This window comes from Balaenoptera borealis (genome assembly GCF_965194805.1).
Source record: "Balaenoptera borealis genome assembly, chromosome: 7".
NCBI lineage: Eukaryota > Metazoa > Chordata > Mammalia > Artiodactyla > Balaenopteridae > Balaenoptera > Balaenoptera borealis.
The window spans coordinates 105,907,172-105,926,406 of NC_138864.1; the positions used below are offsets into that span (position 1 = coordinate 105,907,172).

Here is a 19,235-nt window from a genome sequence, read left to right on the forward strand (position 1 = left end):
AATTGACAGCATAACCTGAACATTTCCTCACATCCTTAAATGAAATTTCTTAAAGTAATAATTACAATGGCTGTGTAATTTTATTCCATGATTGTATGATAATTTATTTCACCAATTTGTGTTCATCTTAATTTTTTGAACTATGGTACTATGACTTTATTTTATGTTTCGCTAAACATGCCATACTGTATAATCAACTAGATTCACTGAGCATACAAAATCAGGCTTCTAGATTTGGGAGGATCTAAAGTCTAGAAGCGTTAAGGGCAAAAAAGCTTCTATTTATGTATAATTTATATATAATTATAATTCGTATATAATAAGTCTTTTAATTGATGTTGAATGCTTTTTTACACAGGATTTGGTCATTTAAGAAATATAATAGCTTCCCTCCTTTTAAGTCCCATATATTTTCTCCCATTTAAAAAGTTGTACTTCTGGTTTTTGAGATTTTAATTCTAATTTTAAACTTTAATTTTGTTCTTCTCCATATATTTCATTTAGTCTAGTTCTTAATGCTTAATTTTAACCTTCCATTATTCCCTTAGTTATTTTAAAGCAACATAGCAACAAAATAGTTTCTTTGTATTTTTATTTTTGATTTTCTTGCTTATAGATCAGCAGGAGATACAGCAATAAGCTGGATAGTTTTGGAGAGAACCAGAGGCAATAACCAAAGTTGGAAGTCTGTCTCAGGCTTCTCATGGATTACCCCTTCAGCCACCTGCATTGTATCCTGTATTTTAGGGTAGCTTCTGAAAGGGTAGCTTCTCAGACTTGGAAGACCTTGGGCTCTTAGACTGTAAATCTCTCCAGGCATATAACAGGCTTAATTTACTGAAATGACTTTTTATTGTGGATTACTATTCTTATAATTTCAAATTTTATTTGCTCTGATATTTAGGCTCTAGTAGTTACAACTCTTTCATTGAATTGCTCTTTAAATTTGGGTAATTCACATAACTCCTCTGAATCTGCTTTTTCTTACGTAGTGGTATATGCTTCCCTTAGGTAATAACTGTGATTCCTTTCATTTGATTTTAAATAGTCATTCATTTTACTTTATCCCTTAAAAGCTCAGCTAACTAAGAGTTGGAATAAAAAAAAAATCTTTGTATAGTAATAAAAATTTTAACTTAATCATTAAAAAGTAACTTACTACTGAGATATTTTCCATTTTCAGTCTTTGTAAGCTACCCTATTCCAAATTGTATGAATTTGCCATTACGTATTGCAGAAGAGCCCTGTCTTGCATAATTTTCAGACAGATTAATCTTTCTGAATAACTGTTATGTTGTAGATGTTATTAATGTGACTCCCCCTGCTCCACAGCCCAGACACCTCTAAGCAGCTAAAATACAGTCTCAATATTCAAGAGAAGCAAAAATGTGTATTTAAAAAAACTCTCACAGATAGATTGGTTGCTGATATGTTGTGGAATTATTAAAAATGGTTATGTTCATTCTTTCCAGGTTTGGGAGTTGCTTATTAGATCAATGCCAGTTAATTCTTCTCTGTTTTCCCCACTTGCTCCAGATCAGGGTATCTCTAACATGCCTATAATTTCCTATTAACTATGGGATGTTTTTCTAGGCTTTTGAACCCCATACTTATCATTGAATATTTTAGTGATTTAATTACTGTATTATGTTTATCATGACATTTACTCACAGGAATTTTATCAGATGTCACTAACAGAATGCTCATTTTATTAAATATTTCAATTTATAACCTTCTATCAATTACAACCATTTGTTATGCAGGTTCTATTTATAAGTGCATCATTTCATTTGATTTAAATATACCTATGCATCTTGGTTTATCTTTTACAGAGAAAATAGACAATATATTATGGACCCATCGTTTCTTTTTCACCTGATTAACCTGAAATTTTCTTGTCGTTTTTTTGATATGTGTTGCTGTTCTGTTTGATTTTATTCATATATATGAAATTTAGCATGTATTTATAGCAGTTTTGCCTGCACTTTCTCTAATACAGTAAGTTCGATTTCCATGTCCTATACCTACTAGTTCTGAAATGTACTGAGTGAAGTGAAATGATTGGGCTTCAAACAATTCTTCTGAGATCGTTGAGGAAGTCTCTCCTTAGGGTAGTTTGCATAAAGACCTTGGCCAATGATCGCAATAAACTCGGCTATAGATGGAAGCCTCAGTTGGTGATTTTCTAGTGTTTGGAGGTTGGTACTGTTGTGTGATATAGGTGGTTGTATCAGTATATTCTGATTATACTCACTGGGCATTTTTCTGTTACCCTCTAGAGCTGCTAGAAGTTTTGGCTTTAAATTCTTTCCCACAGAGTTGTCTAAACTTCTGTGGTAATTCTACAGTGGCAGAATGTTGTTAAATATCCTCACTATATTCTTAATCTGGTCTTTTGATGATCAGGTTAATAAATTTATAGCTCAAACAGTTATGTAATGAGTAAACCAGTTTTCCTATTTTGAGATTATCTTATGTGCTAAAAGACATGGAGACTTTTCTTTAGTAGCAGAAGAATAAAAAAATCTTTCTGTGCTAAATTATGGAGGAGGGCCCATTGAGTCTTTCTGTTTATTTCTTTCCTTCTGTGCTGTAGAAGAATTTATCATTCATTTTCCACTGTGGAATTGGTGCAGGCAGGAGAGGAATTGGGTCAGCTGGTATGCAGACTATCACATAGAAATGAGCACATGTGACAGGTCAGAGAGAGATGCATTGCTGTGGATACCAAGGATGTATTCAAACAGGCTAAGCAATGAAGATATGAAGATCCTTGAAACCACAGTTACAGTCTGGTTCATCGTGAGTGAGTGTGTGCAGGGAAACTGGGAAGCAGCTGTAGCCAGTGGGAGGGTTAAAGCCTTACAGGATTGTGTCTTTTGGAAGAATATTTCCATAGATGGTATCTGTATAATTTTTGGCATTCTACACAGTGCCTCTGCTGTTTGTCCTGAGCACATGACCTGCTGGGAAGAAGTTTGCTTTCCTCTGAAGTGGCTGGTTGGTTGGTTATTTGAACCATCCCACAATACTTAGGCCCTGAAAGATTTCTTCTTCCTGTTTATGAAAGAGTGGCTTTAAAAAAAAGAAAAAATATATGGATTTGCTTGAGGTTCTCTGAACCAGACAGGTTGGGAGATTCAAATATTTCCCTTATGTGATTTGACTCCATGGCTTAAGTTAGTTGTGCTAATGATAGTAGGCTCTTCTGCATATGGTATCAGCTGCTCTCAACTGATTCTCAAGGTACTTCTTGTTATAAAAAAAATTTTTTTATCATTATAATGAGATTTTATTAAAGTGGTTCTCAATGCACTTTCTGTTATGGCTGCAGTCTCAAAAGTATATTTTCATGGATAAACACAATATGGTGTATGCACACACTGTGTACACTCTGCCATAAAAGGAAATTAAGTACTGACATATGGAGCAACCTGGATGAACCTGAAAGCATTATATACCATGTGGAAGATGTGAGACATGAAAGACCAGCTATTGTATGTTTCCATTTAAAGGAAATGTCCAAAACAGGCAAATTGAAAGAGACAATAAGTAGATTGGTGGTGGCCAGGGGATGGGGAATGACTGCTCAATGGGTAAAGGGTGTCTTTTGGGGTGATGAAAGTATTCTGGAATTATAATGGTGGTGGTTGCACAGCATTGTGGTTATACTAAAATTTACTAAATTAGTATACTTTTGACTGTTGTTGACTGTTGGTGGAATGGCTGCTGAATGAATGACAAGCAGTACTTGGTGTTTCTTTGTTGATGTTACTGCTGGGTGGCATTTTATCCAGTGAGTTGAGTGGTGGGTGAGAGTGGGGATGGGAGTGGCAGCTGAAATGTGCGATGAGTCCCCTCATTAAGGGAAGCATATACTTGTCCAGTGATTTGCTAATTCATAGAAAGTGCTGTTGGATAATTACCTTTCTGTTCTCATTAATGGGAAAAAAGTTTGGTTCACATGCTTGATTGATTTCACAGTTGTGTGTTCACTTTCTTTTACCTAAAAAGATAATGTCAGGCTCTGAAAATCTGCTTTCCTTCCTTTTGGAAACGAGTTCCCAGTCTGTTGATTAGGTGTGGATAACAAGCGTTATATTTTGAGATTCTCTGATATATACAGACAGGAGTGCATGAGTTAGAGTTCTACTAATAGGAGCAGTGACTGTGGAGGCAGATTATTGGTACACCAAACATGGTTTACCATATTTCATTATCTTCAGATTACCTGCTGCTGTGAGACAGTGTTCCATCACCACCAGTTCTTGAACTATGATGTCATACCTTTGGCTAATCTGTGCATTATGTTAGAGCTAAAAATGGAAACCCCAGGGGTTGTCATCCGTCTTTATTGACTGTACCATGATGATTAAGGGAGACAAAACGAATTCAGTATATCAGAGTGGGAAGTCTGTGTTCCTTGTCTGTTCCACTATTGGGAAACAGGATCACAGGGCATGAATTGGGGATGGGGCACAGCCCTTCGATTAGCAGCTCTTGGACTTAGAAGTAAAGGAAGAACAACAGGGTAGTCTGCTCTAAAATGTTGGGGGCTTCCCTGGTGGCGCAGTGGTTAAGAATCCGCCTGCCAGTGCAGGGGACACGGGTTCGAGCCCTGGTGCAGGAAGATCCCACATGCCTCGGAGCAACTAAGCCCATGCACCACAACTACTGAGCCTGCGCTTTAGAGCCCGCGAGCCACAACTACTGAAGCCAGCAAGCCACAACTACTGAAGCCCGCGCACCTAGAGCCTGTGCTCCGCAACAAGAGAAGCCACCACAATGAGAAGCCTGCGCACAACAACGGAGACCCAACGCAGCCAAAAATAAATAAATAAATAAATTTATATTAAAAAAAAATTGGGGGGCTTAATCAGTAGTCAGTTGGCAAAGTAATATTTTATGTCCTGCATCCTGTGAGGCATCGTGTAGCTGCCTCGGCTATATGAAGTGCTGCAGCTAGTTATAACAAACATTGAGCAGTAGTATCAGACTTGTCAGTGATCAGCATGCCAAAATGCAGTTCCTTGTTACGTGACAAGTAGGGAAAACATATGGCAGGCAGGTGGTGGTGGCAGCATCATTATCAGTGCACAGTGAGATTGACAGTTCATTTGCAGATAGCAATGCCCACCTGCTATGGAAACAGTGCGCCACTGGGCACCTGGAAGTATCCTTCTCACAGCGTATAGCCTGCCTTGCATAATCCTTATTGGTTGGCAGACACTACTAAGTGGTGACCCTGGCCTCATCCTGGGAACTAGTCTGATGAAATAGATAGTCAACATTGAAGTCTCTGGTTGTGAGGAGGCTAGTTTTTTATTTGTTTTTTAATAAAAGTATGTGTTTCCATTGTATATTTTATTCCAGCTACCACTTGTTTATATTTTTAACTCAGTCGTATTTTTTTTCTCCTCCAAATGTAATTTTAAAATCTTAGAAATTTATGGTGAGAAAAGTTGAACGTGCCCCATAATAGTACCTTTGAAGGTAAGCCCTTCTAACAATGTTGGGTAAGTTCCACCAGATTGTTTCTATGTGTGTCCCTGAATTCCCCCAAATAAGATTATAGCTACCATTGTGCCTTTGCTTTTTAAAATTTGAACATGTTGTCATAGCAGAATATATAGATCTCCCTTGTTTTCAACAGCTACAGCGTATTTATTGAGACATGCTTGTAATATAGAGGGAAAGAATTGCCGTGGTGACTGCCAACTTGGAACTTGGGCTAGTGTCAGAGTTAGATCACAACTTGTAATTATGCATTTGTGTTAAACTACCATGAATGCAAAGGACAGAATGCTTGTACATACGTCTTTGTTTCTGTAGACTGAATTCCTAGAAGTGGAATTGTTGGGTCAAAAGACATCCACACATTAAATGTTAGTACAATTGCCAGTTTGACTGCAAAAGATGTACCAATTTAGGTTTCTGCCAACAGTAAAAATGCCACTTAGAGAAGCATATGAAAGCTGAATGTTCATTAGAGAAGAGCATGGACAACAGTGATTAAATTCCTCTGGAGAACTAGATAGAGGTAGGAAATTATGGTGGGAGGCAATAAAATGTTCCCCCAAAGGGTAGATCTACACGTGACAGATCTCCACGGAGGACTATTCCTCAGAGAGGGAACGTGTCAGAGCGCAAGACTTCCAAAATTATGTGACAATTTTATAGGAGGTCAGTGAGCTGTAGGCTACTCTATCCCATTCTACAGCTGCCTCTGAGAAATGGTGAAGTAGGTACATCTAGTTAGACTTGTGGCACCTAGACATGCAGCTTCAGCTGGCTGTTTTTAGAAAGCAAGAAAATAGATATTTCATACCCTGAGAAAGATGGAATGATTTGTCCTCCATGACTGAGACTTCTACTCCTTTATTGATGGGTTTTGGTACAGGACTTCTAATCACTACTGCCTGTGGGTAACCATCTATTTTCTTGGGAAAGTGATAGAAGTATCCTCTTGAATTCTTCAAGGAGATTCTGCAGTTGTCTGGCCTCTGCCTGGCTTACGTGGGTAGACTACCCCAAGTTAAAAAATACACACATACACACACACTTAAGTGTGGCAAGATGCACGTTACATAAAATTTACCATCTTAACCATTTTAAAGTGTACAGTTTAGTAGTGTTAAATATATTCACATTGTCCTGCAATCAGTCTCTACCTTGCAAAACTGAAAGTATACCCATTAAACAACAACTCCCCGTTTCCTCTTCCCACCAGCCCCTAGCGACCACCATCTACTTTGTTTCTTTGAGTTTGACTACTCTACGTACCTCATTTAAGTGGAATCATACAGTATTTCTTTTTTGTGACTGGCTTATAGAATTTAGCATGACATCCTCAAGACTCATTCAAGTCATAGCATATGTCAGAATTTCCTTCCTTTTTAAGGCTGAAAAATATTCCATTGTGTGTATCTACCACATTTTGTTTCTTCATCAGTGGACATTTGGGTTTCTTCTACCTTTTGATTATTGTGAGTAGTGCTGCTATGAACATGGACTACAAATATTTCTGAGACCCTGGATTGAATATACCCAGAAGTAGAATTGCTAGAGCTTACAGTAATTCTATTTTTAATTTTTTGAAGAACTAGAGAAATTTCTTTACTTTGTACCTCTATGTTAGTAATGGAAATGGAAGAACTTTGAGTCTGGGAGAGGGCTTCTTTGGCTATGCAGCTGCTGAGAGGCAATTTGCTTCATGAATTTAGGCCGTAATTGGTGCCTTTGACCTAGGTTTATAATCCAGTGCTAACCACCTAATTTCCTAATACGTATTTGTGGGCTGGGGACTTGGCTGTGTGCATAGACGTACACTGTTTTTGTTAAGAGACCTGGATTTGGAGGTGGACACAGATGCAGTCAGGATGGTCTTTGATCAGTGTCCGTGTGTAGTTTCAGACATTGACCTTAGGTGTTACTGCTCTGTGCACGCTGTGCCTTTGATCAAGGGACTTCGTTTCATTTAGTAGGCCTCTATCTTCTGTGTGAAATACAGGGAGAGGAAGGTATATCTAAAGGAAGAAAGGCCTATGATGTTAACACCTGACTCTCTTGGAATCTTTTCTTAACAACGAAACCAAGAATAATTTATACAACAGAAGAGCTGTACCTTTGGGCTATTTTACTTTGTGCCATTGGCAGGTATTCCTTAAGAATTATATTTTTTCTTCATCATTCTCCTTTGAGGTCAAGATACACTTCTACTAGTCCAATTCACCATTCTAACTTTCACCTTTAAGTTAACTTACCTGAGTGTTTGTTTATTTCCTTTGTCTGAGTGACTTCTAAATGGCAGCTCGCGGGCATGCTGGAGAAATAGGTGTGCTCTGAATTGCAGTGAACGCAGGGTGGCTTTTCTTTACTGACTTTGCAATACCTAACCCCCAGAGCAATAGGAATTGATTGGAACTCTTGGCGGGGTGACTACTTTAGCTCCCACTTTTATTGCTTTGGTTTCCCAGTTTGGCCTTTTGGTGAGTGGCCTTTTCCTTTGTAGACTGGCACATATTATGTTTGCAGAGAAAATGTAATTTAACCTTTTTGTTTTTATCCATATGTTAAAAGCATCCTTTTTCCTCCAGTAATACTTCTTAGATGCCATTAAGCAAATCCCCTTTCTTCATATCCCTGAGCCTCTCACCTTAGCTTTATTTTCAAGACTGCGTGACCTTGTGTGTATTCTACACAAAGGCATGAGTATCCGTATATTTGTGCTGCTTGTGTGGCTGGAACTCCTCCAGGAAGAGGTCTGGGCGGAGTGATTTAATTTCCCCTGACTGCTGCTGACCTGGGAAACTTTGGACACAGATGACCATGACTGACACTTGTATAGAGGAGAAAAATGACCCACACTCAGCCTTCATCCTCCAGAGGAAAGCAGTGGAGATGGTGGCTCTGAGGAGAAGTAAGAAGAGACATGCAGGGAACCTGTGGGACAGTTTCCAGTAGTGTTTTGGGGGGCCTTTGGCATTCTTTGGTACAGACACTGTGGTATTAAAATTAGGTATTGGGGTGAGTTAAACCATGATGCAGTAATGAGTAATATAGTGGTTGGAGCACTAATGCAAGCAGGTTACACTTTTTAGATATATCTGTAGGTTTATAAGGACTCAAGAATCAAGAGGATTAATGAAAATGCTTGCAGCTGCAAGGTTACTCTCACATAGTGGTTTCTATTTGTCTTTGATCCTCATCAGATTTACTTGAAATATTTTCAATGGTCAGAACTTCATTTCCCTGATGATTTTACATGTGCTCGTTATCTACCTCATACGTGAACTATGCATCTTGCTTCCAACCATTTTAATGTTATATTTTTGTCAGGGTGTTACCACTACTTCTAGAAATCTTTGCCCAGCTCTAATGGCCCTTTACATAAAATGTTTTCACATTTACTTGTGGATCTCATGCCTGTGTATGCTTCTAATTAAATATTTACCAAACTGAGTGTTTATTGGGGAGTAGTGATGTCCACTTAAATGAATGCCTAATGTCAGGTAGAGACTCTTAGCATCTCCATAGGCCCCGTATGAAGCTGGATTTTACCTTTCCTCTCAAAACAGATAAATGCATTTGTCCATCCGACAAGGGGGTGGGGAGTAATGGGTTCATTTTGTCAGAAATGCATCAAATAAGAAAGCTCCTTGACTCTGTGCTCATGGAGGTTGGGAAGCAGTAGAGGTTAACATTCCATTGATGAAAATGAAATGTGCTCAAAATAGTCCTGACTGTGCGGGGGGAGGTGGGAAGGGTGATTGTAGATCAGAGAGAGCAACGTAAACACATGTGAATAAACAGCCTTAACAACTAATTACAATGATTTTGAAGGGGGTGTTACCGAATGCATCTAGGCTGTGGCTTGGAGAGGTAGGAAAGGATCATTGGTTTGTCTCCTTCTCTTTGCAGTGTAGATATATAATTTTTTGTCAGTGTATCTGTAAAAGTTCTTCTAATTTAAGACATGCCAGAGCTAAAGGATGTCCTAATGGGACACAGAGATTTCAGCTTTTGATTGTGCTGAACGTAAACAAAAACTTTTCACATCTACCAATTGCTCATTTTCTTTCTAATAATACAATACTCAACAGAAGCATTAATCATAAATACAAAAGCAGATATTTCTTTAATGTGAGTTTCTAGTTACCATTAGAGTACATTTCAAACACTAAGGTGAATTCTAGACTTACGTCAGCAACTCAATGATTAAGTCCAACCATTGAGTTGGTAGAGAAGTCGCTGAAAAAGTATCTTCATAAATATTGAACAGAATATATTTTACAACAATAGTTACAAATTAGAGGAATTTTTTTCCCTTTGTGTGCACATTTATTCTCACCCCTGAAATTGTTTTCTGGACCTGAAAATTACATAAATAGCTTGCCTTTCTAGTCTAGTTAAGTAATAGATTTTTTAAATAAGAAAATGAATGATAAACATTTTTTATACCATGTTTCTTCATATTTGGTTTAAGAGTATTTACAAGGAATCTTAAAATAGAAGATAACAAAAGTTCCCCGTAGAAACTAGAGAAAGGTATAACCACCAAAGGTAGGATCATGTAATAGAGGATTGAGGCTAAGACTCTGGTCCCTTAATGGACAGTCTGGGCATGTACAGTGCAGTATCGCCACCACAGCTGTGTGTGGCTATTGTGCACTTGAAGTATTGCTGGTCCAGACTGAGATGTGTTGTTCCTGCACAACACACACCGGATTTCAAAGACTTTGTCAGTGAAAGAAAGAAAAGAAACCCAATACTTTAAAAATAATATTGGTTATATGTTGATATGATAATGTTTTGGATATTTTGAGTTAAATCAAAAATACTATTAAAAGTAACTTTATCTGTTTCTTTTTTTAATGTCGCTGCTAGAAAATGTCAGTGTGCATATGTTGCTCTCATTTGTGGCTCTTATTGTTGTTGCCTCCTAGACAGCACAGGGTACGTTTGACATCCTTTTATGAGAGTTTAGCTTATGTCTGAATAGATGGCTCAGCTGGGAGGTCAGTGTGCCCAGAAGCAGGACCAAGAGGCTCCTGGGCAATTTTGTTTTGAAGCTCATCCTATATCTAGATGAATGGGTGACTGAACTGTGTTTCAAATTAAAAAAAAAAAAAAAAAAGGTATCTCACATTTTTAGAATAATTACCTATGCTGCTTGTTAGCAGGGAAAAAAGGTCAAGAATGCATAAATTAAGTATTGTCCTATTATGCCCACAGCAAATGGAAACTTGGTTGCTCTCTGTTCCTTGTCTTCCTGATTTTGTAAGGCAAGGAGTATCCTCCCCAAATTCCTCTAGTTAACCTATTAGTTGAGGTGATTCCCCACACTCTACTTCAATTATCTTTGGTAAATAAAATCTCCCCAACTAGTACCTGCAAAATTAATCTGGAAAGTGTCTAAATAAGTACTAAACAGTGTATCATTCTTTAAAATAAGCCATATTTATCTGTAAGTTGGGATGAAATATGTATGAGGTACATAGTCCTGTTTGCTGTGACTCCTTAAGGGGAAAAGTGTATTTAATTGAGTGTTTCTGCCTAATGATTTAAAGTCAACATGCATCTTACTTATGCATGTATGTATGTATGTGTGTATTTATGTATTTGTCTCGCAGATACTTATCACCTACTCTGTGCCAGGCTCTCCTCCAAGAAAATCAGTATATGTTTGTCTAAAAATAACTGACACAGCTTCGTATGAGTCAGGCCCTGCTCTAAATGCCTCATGTATATTAATGCGTTTTTTCTTCTAACAGTGAGATAGGTAGAGTTATGCATGTTAAACTGAAGCACGGAAGTGAGGTAACTTTTCCAAGTTCTCACAGCTCATATGTAGAATTGCTGGTAACCAAAACCTGCAGTCTGGCAGCTCCCAGAGTCCATGCTCTTATCTAAGCTGCGTAAAATATTTTGTTCCACTTACTTTGGTCTCCCGGCTGCCTTAGCCAGACTTGCCCAGATGATGTGTTTTCTGTTTCTGTCATGAGAATGATGGGCCATACGAGAGCTTTTTTCTTAAGCCAGGGTATTTTTTTGAACAGCTCTTTGTGAATTTATGATTGGCCACATGGAATAGTGGGTGGGATTATATAGTAATTATGCAAAATAACCTCACGTAACAGCCTAAACTCAGACTGTGGCCTGGAAATCTTATGTATCTTTTATGCTTAGGCATTCAGATTTTGTCATTTCATTATCATCAGCATCATAAACTCTTTGAAGTTCTCTGGTGGTTTGTCACTTTTCTAGTGAGCGATTAGTTATGTGAAGGGTATCCATAGATTGTCAGAATTCCTTAGGTGTGGCCCAAGTGTATTCTGTTGTATTAAACTGTTTCCAGACTTTATAAGAGATTGGGATACAAATTTGGTTTTAAGTTCTCATCTTAGTTCCTCCGAAGGGTCCTTGAAATTGTTTTCAAGGAATATTCCACAATCTAATGCACCGAGGAGGAATCAGATTACCTGCTACCCTTTCTTTTCTTTGAGAACCTCTTTGAGAAATAATACAGGAAACTACATTTTTCTTAATCTAAAGCATTATCCCAATTTCAATATACGTCTTCCCTCCTTCATGCTTTAAATTAATATATGAAACAATGGTTAACAGCTTGACTAAGTGGTCCTCAAAATGCCTAACCACCTCATTTCAAAAGTATCCTCCAGAATTTCATGTCTGAAAGGGTTCCTGATTACACGTATCTGTTCATGAAACAAATATTCACTGTGTATGCTCCTACCATACAGGCCCTATCGTGGCAGTTTCCATGAATAAAAGGCATGTTTTTTCCCACTCCTGGCGCTTACACTGTCTGTACTAGTTCATAGCAGTAAACGTAAGGCAGGAATTACACCGGTCTAAGAAAACACTACATAGCACACCATGTCTGGCTAAGTTATTTTCTAGAATTCTAGAGTTCAGTGATGCTCTAAAGTTCTAGGCTGGTGCTCTCATTTACCAGGTGAATTACGTGAGAAAAGTGAGGCCCAAAGGTGTGATGTGTGACTCATTCAGTAAGAGGATGACAGGTGGAACCAGCAGGGAGCCCTGGACCCCTTGTGGTCCTTGCTGTAAAGAGGGATCAGGCCCTGCCCTGTGTCCTGTACGTGTAAATTCCTGCATACCCAGTGTTCCAGGAGTATCTTTGCTGGAAAAATGAAGGACACATTTGCATTAACCCATTACTTCTTTTCAACTCATGCCATTCCTTATGTAATTATCCCCAAGCACAAAATTCAGGTTATCCACTCTTCAGATGAAGACTTTGCTAAGATTTGCAGTTGTTTTTAATTGAAACTGCTCTTTTCCAAAAGTGATTGACAAGTCAGGGATAAGTATCTAGAGATGAAAAACTCCAAGGCAGGAGAACAGATCTCAGAACCCCCAGGAGAGGGACATAAATGCTAATTACACATTGACTTTAATTCCTGGTTTGTCATAGCTATCTGCAGGTGTGCGTCTTGGCTGTGGGCTATTCTCAGGGCCTCATTTGTATTTGAGAATTTCTTTAATAATGTTATCTCTCCAATGAGCTCTTTAATCTCTGACTTTCAGTTCTTTCTCTAGATAGAAGAAAAAACTAATTGGCAGGTGAATGTAGAATGTAGTTACTGGTTCTTTTGGTTATTGAAGATGAAAGATTTTTGGGAGGGGGGTCTTCCCATTGATTTTCTTTAAAGACAGTTTGGGGATAACATACCTTTTGGCCTGGAAGATGAGATGCTAAGGGTTCATTTTTGTTTGTTACCATTACCCCCATCACTACCGCCACCAGCGCTACTCAAGTGGCCTTCCAGATGAATAGCTGCTCTCTGGGTAGAGAGCTAATGTTACTCTGTGCCATGTACTTGCGCTGATGAACTGCTGTCCCACTCCTGTCTGCTGAGGAGGAGGCTTGTCATTGGCAGGTGCAAGGTAACTTTGAGATTCACTGAGTTTATTTTTAAGCAGGGATGAGTTTTTCTCCCCGGTAGTAGAATTGAGGGCTTGAGTTTGTTACTAGTTGGATTGGGTGAAAGCACAAAAATAGGTGAACATCTCCATAAATTTTTGACTTGCCCCCCGAATGCCCCAAATTGGACCATACCCTGTGTCTGTGCCCTTTTTTTTTTTTTTTAAAGTTATTTGAATTTATTTATTAATTTATTTATTTATGGCTGTGTTGGGTCTTCATTTCTGTGCGAGGGCTTTCTCTAGTTGCGGCAAGCGGGGGCCACTCTTCATCGCGGTGTGCGGGCCTTTCACTATCGCGGCCCCTCCCGTTGCGGAGCACAGGCTCCAGACGCGCAGGCTCAGTAGTTGTGGCTCACGGGCCTAGTTGCTCCGTGGCATGTGGGATCTTCCCAGACCAGGGCTCGAACCCGTGTCCCCTGCATTGGCAGGCAGATTCTCAACCACTGTGCCACCAGAGAAGCCCTCTGTGCCCTTTTTAAACTTGGCCCTGAGTTACTTTACATCCTATGGTACGGGCGCCCTTGAGGTTTAGCTCCTGTACAACACTGATTTCCTGTGTGATTTTTGCCATAACTTCAACAGGTGTCTACATGGTTTCCCGGCCCTCTTCTGCTTCCGTAGGTTAGTTATCAGGCCTTGCCAGAGGCGAGTTCCAGGGTGGGTCAGTACAGGCAACATACAGAGGACTCCTTCCTTCCCAGGGATCTGAGTCAGCCTTGCTTCTGTGTGTGTAGACCTCCCATTCCTTGCCCTGTCTTTGGCCTGTAATAACTCTGGCCAGATGCCTACAGGGAAACTTTGAAAACCTCTTTGTTGGAGGTACTAGTTTTTCAGCCCTACCCCCGCTCCTGGGCTGTTCACATTCCGCACACTTACCCGTCTCCTTAGCTTTAGACAGATGATAAGGCTGAGCAGTAGTGTCAGTGTAGACATCTGACCTAAGGAGTCCTCTTTATATTTTCTTCTTTCTGTGTTGTTGTATGATGATAGTACTTCTCATGAGAAAGATTTACCTTACTTTCAGCCCTTAATTGGCTTTCTCGCTGACGTGGCTCCTTGTTGCTTTTAAAACATGATTAGATGGAGCGTTCAAGTGAGTGATCTGACAGTCAGAATTTGGAGGCAGCTGTCCTTCTGGAAATTTCCATATTCATTTTTAAAATGGTTTTTTGAGCAACAGGCAGTTTGAAAGGATTTTGATGCTGCTCACCAGCAGTGTGGCTGAACTTGATGCTTGTACAACGTGCCATCTCTAAGCTGACCGGTGGGAGCTAAAGTCGTAGTTAGGAAAGGGAATTCTGGACTTTCAGACCATGGGGATGGCTTCAGGGTGCTTGACTCCTCAGTACAGGTATGTAACAGGTATGTAACCTCGGCCATGACCAAAGCCAAGCATTTGCCTTAATGCTATAATACAGACCCTGTATGTTTGCTAAGGGATACCACATACCACTTTCTTTTATGTATTTATTTTTTTTTTTAAACTTTCTTTTGACACACGCACATGGTCCTCTTGAAAGATTTCGTAAAGAAAAAGCATCGCTCAGTGTGTCCATATCCATATGTTTAGTATATTCTAGGATTAACCTAGTATTAAAGGTTCTTCCGGTCCAGTCCATCCCCCACCCCCCCACCCCCAATTTCCTAACTCCAACTCTGTTGGTATCGGGTGTAGTTAGCTGCATCATTTTGATTCACATATTGTGAAACCAGTCCCAAACATCTCTGTGACTGTCATCTTGTTTGTTCTTCTTGATAGTTCTTAACACAGGCTTGAGAACTTATGGCAGGCTGAAACTACATGCAGTTTTTCTGTAGAGGCATTCATTCATATTTTTGAGCAGATTTTCAAATGAGTCTGAAAAGGTTAGAGAACTGCTTTACCATAATGTCTGGGAGTCCTCCAGGAGTGTTCCAAACCTCTTCTCTGTCGAGTATAACTTATGTAAGGCCTTAAAGGTTCAGCCATTTTTCCTTCTCTCTTGATATCAGTCATCCTTTATTTTAGGTTCACAGCATCTTTTAGGCTCAAAGCAAAACTGAACAGAAAGTACAGAGAATTCCCGTATCTCTCCCCACTGCCCCCAACGTACTTCCTCCTCTGCCGTCAACAATCCCACTCCAGCGTGGTACATCTATTATAATTGGTGAGCCTACGTGGACACAGTATCATCTAGAGTCCGTAGTTCACTAGGGGTCACTCTTGGTGTTCTACATTGTATGGATTTTGACAAATGTGTAATGACATGTATCCATCATTATAGTTCTATACAGAATAGTTTCACTGCTGTCAAAATCCTGCCCTCACATCTGTTCATCCTGTCTCGTCCTGCTAACCCCTGGCAGTCTTTTTACTGTCTTCGTATTTTTGCCTTTTCCAGAACGTCACAGTTGGGATCATACAATATATAGCTTTTCGATTGGCTTCTTTCTCTTAGTAATATGTATTTCAGATTCCTCCATGTCTTTTCGTGGCTCGACAGCTCATTTCTTTTTAAGGGCTGAATAATATGCAGTTGTGTTCATGAACCACAGTTTATTCATTCACTTACTGAAGAGCACGTTGGTTGCTTCCAAGTTTGGGCATCTATATATAAAGCTGCCAAAGACATCCACATACAGATTTTGTGTGGACGTAAGTTTTTCACTGTTGGAATGTATGGTAAAAGTTTGTTCTATCCAAAACCATCTCTCGGAGTGGCTGTACTGTGTTGTATTCCCAGTAACAGTGAACCAGAATTCCTTTTGTTCCCTATCCTCACCTGCATTTGTTGTCAGTGTTTTGGATTTTGACTATTCTACTAGATGTGTCATGGTAGCTCATAGTTGTTTCAGTTTGCATTTCCCCAGTGCCACGTGTGGAACATCTTTTCCATATGCTTGTCATCTGTATGTCTTCCTTGGTAAGATATCCAGGTCTTTTGCCCACTTTAAAATTGGGTTTTTCATTTTCTTATGGTTGGGATTTAAGAGTTCTTCCTATATTTTGGATTACAGTCCTCTATCAGAGATGGCTTTTGCAGATATTTTCTCCCCAAGTGTGGTTCAGCTGTCTTTCAGTTGTTTTTTAAAATCTTAGACCCACAAGGTCATACTGTGAGTGAGGTCAGCTTTTACAGTTGTGCTGGCACAGGGGGCTGCTAATGAGCTGTGTTGCAAATTCTCAGCCTTAACTACCTTGATGCTTTTTTTTTTTTTTTTTTTTAACATCTTTATTGGAGTGTAATTACTTTACAGTGGTCTACCTTGATTCTTTATTTTCAGGTCAACGTGACTGTGGACTACATTAGACCGGCCAGCCCAGCCACAGAGACGGTGCCTGCCTTTTCAGAGCGTACCTGTGCCACTGTCACCATTGGAGGAATGTGAGTGTTCTGGCTGGTAGCAGCTCAGCCATAGCTGAGAGTTCTCTCCTCATTCAAGTCTCTCCTCCCTTTTGTCCTGATTTGCTTTCTGTTACTCTTAACTCAGTGGCTTATAATTGTTATGTGCCTGTGTAGCACTTTGTTTGCGAAGTACTGCATAATCGCTCATTAGTTAATCGTATACTTTCATTATTGTCATTATTTAAGACTTATTGGGCTCTGTGTGCTTGGCACTATGTAGCACTCATTATTACTATTAATAATGCCGTGTTTTGAGTGTCAATCGGGCCCTTAGGTACTATGCAAAATTAGAAAGGTTATCCGCATATTAGTTTAATTGTAGGCCAGAAAAAGAAGAGAGGTTAATTGGACCTTTTCTTTGTATAGATGTATGTAATCAGTAGATGACAGGGTCTCCCTCTTCTACTAGGCTGGCCTTACTCTGGTTACATTCCAAAGTCTTTTGGGAGCTCGGTTGAGGAACAGCCTTCCAAGGAGCTATCTGATGGGGGCAGTAGGAAGCCTGCTGGGCCATGCTTCCACAGTAAATATTAAAACAATCAGTCAGTCCCCAGGAGCGATTCTTACCCTACGTAAAATACACCAGCATGCTAATTGTCTCCTTCTCTATTTCACAATCTTAAATGGTGTTTGTTACCAAACTGGTATTTTTCTTTTCTTTTAAAAGAGGGCGTGGTGGAGGGGAAGAAAAGGATAGGTTTCTCATCATAACAGGGATTGTCTTGTTGAAAGTACAGTGAAGCCCATTGGGAGAAACACCTCTCTCTAAGCTATAGCATGCCTCTGAAAGAAAGAGGATCCGGTAGCTAACTTACTTTCCAGAAGCTCTCCTGCCAAACAGGAGCTTCTCCCATCCGTCACCCCACCCCCGCCCCACCCCCCACCCCCCACCCCCATTCGTGTTGTCACTTTTGGAAACAGGTATTTTTTAGCTACTGTTGCCACTCCTATAGGTATTAATGTTGTTGCCGTTCACACAGCAATCGGAGACTTCACTTTTGCTGAGAGGAACTGAATATCGGCTTTTGATGTCATTACCTTAATAGCATCACAGGCATCAGGTTATTTTTAGAAGCAGGTTCTTGAGAAATTAGATACTATTTTTGGAATGGGGGAAACTAGGAAATATTTTGCTCATTCTTCTATCTGTATAACTTGAAACAACGATTATTACCAATTTGTCACCAATTCTTAGGAGCTTGATGCATGCTTTCCTCCTGTGGAAAGCTGGAAAGTTAGTATTCCCCTAGATTAAGATTTTCGCTGCCACAAACAAGGAGTCCTCTCCGATAACTGCTCCTTCTATCTACTTACTGGTTAAAACAACACCACTGCTGTCAAAATGCACATCTTTTTATTTTTGGCAGATGGCTTCTATTCGTGTTTTTCTAATGACCTATTAGAGCGGATTCTTTTTTTTTTTTTTTAATTTGGTTACCATTGAGGTATATTTTTTACACTGCTTAAAATTAGATATTCTGGAAATGTTCTATGGGGCGTTAACATTGACCTTTCTATCTCCCAGTTCTTGTAATTAGATCGTAAGTATTACTTTCGCATTATTTACCAAGGTATTTACCTCGGATTAGACCGGCTTGGCAGGGTACCCGGGGTGCATTGAGTTTCCTCATAGATTTGTTTCTCCTAAACTAGACTTTATGAGTAAACTGCTGGGCGGTAACGGGGAGAAATGTGGGGATGTACTAATATTTTTGAGACCAAACCTCACCAGATAGTAAGCTCCCTGAAGACAGGGATTTTTGTCTTGTTTATTCCCTGCTGTAGTCTCAGTATTCAGCAGTTGGTAGGAGTTCGATAAAATTGTGAGTGATTGTTTACTGTATTACACAGTGTCCCTTTATGAAATAAAACTGGGAGTACTTAGATGTTTCGTTACCTGGGACAGCTGTTTCTTCTGAGCTACAGGTTTATTTTAATCTGATAAATATTAAAAAAAAAACTTGTATCTGATAGTTTTGTTTGTTATTGGAAGGTCAGTGCCAAAGATAGGGCATCTCTAGGAAGTCTTCCTGGTAGCATGCTTCTGATGTTTGAGTCTTCCTCATGGCTTCTCTTTGTTTTCCCCGTGGCCTTGATTTTTCTCTACTTAAATCATTCCAAATAATACTGTAGGAGAGTTGAGGTATTAATAATAATGTCCAAAGTACTCAGCTTATATTTAGAATTATTATACCGAAATCCTTCTATCTGCTTTTAATGGTTATTCAGAAACATTGGCTAGAGCAGGGGATTTAATTTTTTTATCCCAAATGTTTTAATTCCATTTTAAACACAAAAAGGTACTTACATCTCCAAATCTTTGATATATGGGCAGCAAGGATCCACTGTGAGCTGCATAACTTTCTCTATGGAATGATG

The 19,235-nt window shown here is 39.4% G+C and overlaps 1 protein-coding gene across 1 annotated transcript in view; it reads left to right on the plus strand.

Moving 5' to 3' along the window:
* SND1 (staphylococcal nuclease and tudor domain containing 1) overlaps positions 1 to 19,235 on the plus strand; it is a 415,142-nt gene that overhangs the window by 181,109 nt on the left and 214,798 nt on the right. Inside the window, exon 12 of the mRNA XM_082400014.1 lies at positions 16,735 to 16,835. Coding sequence (XP_082256140.1) covers positions 16,735 to 16,835 — 101 coding nt within the window. The remainder of the gene's footprint in view (positions 1 to 16,734; positions 16,836 to 19,235) is intronic.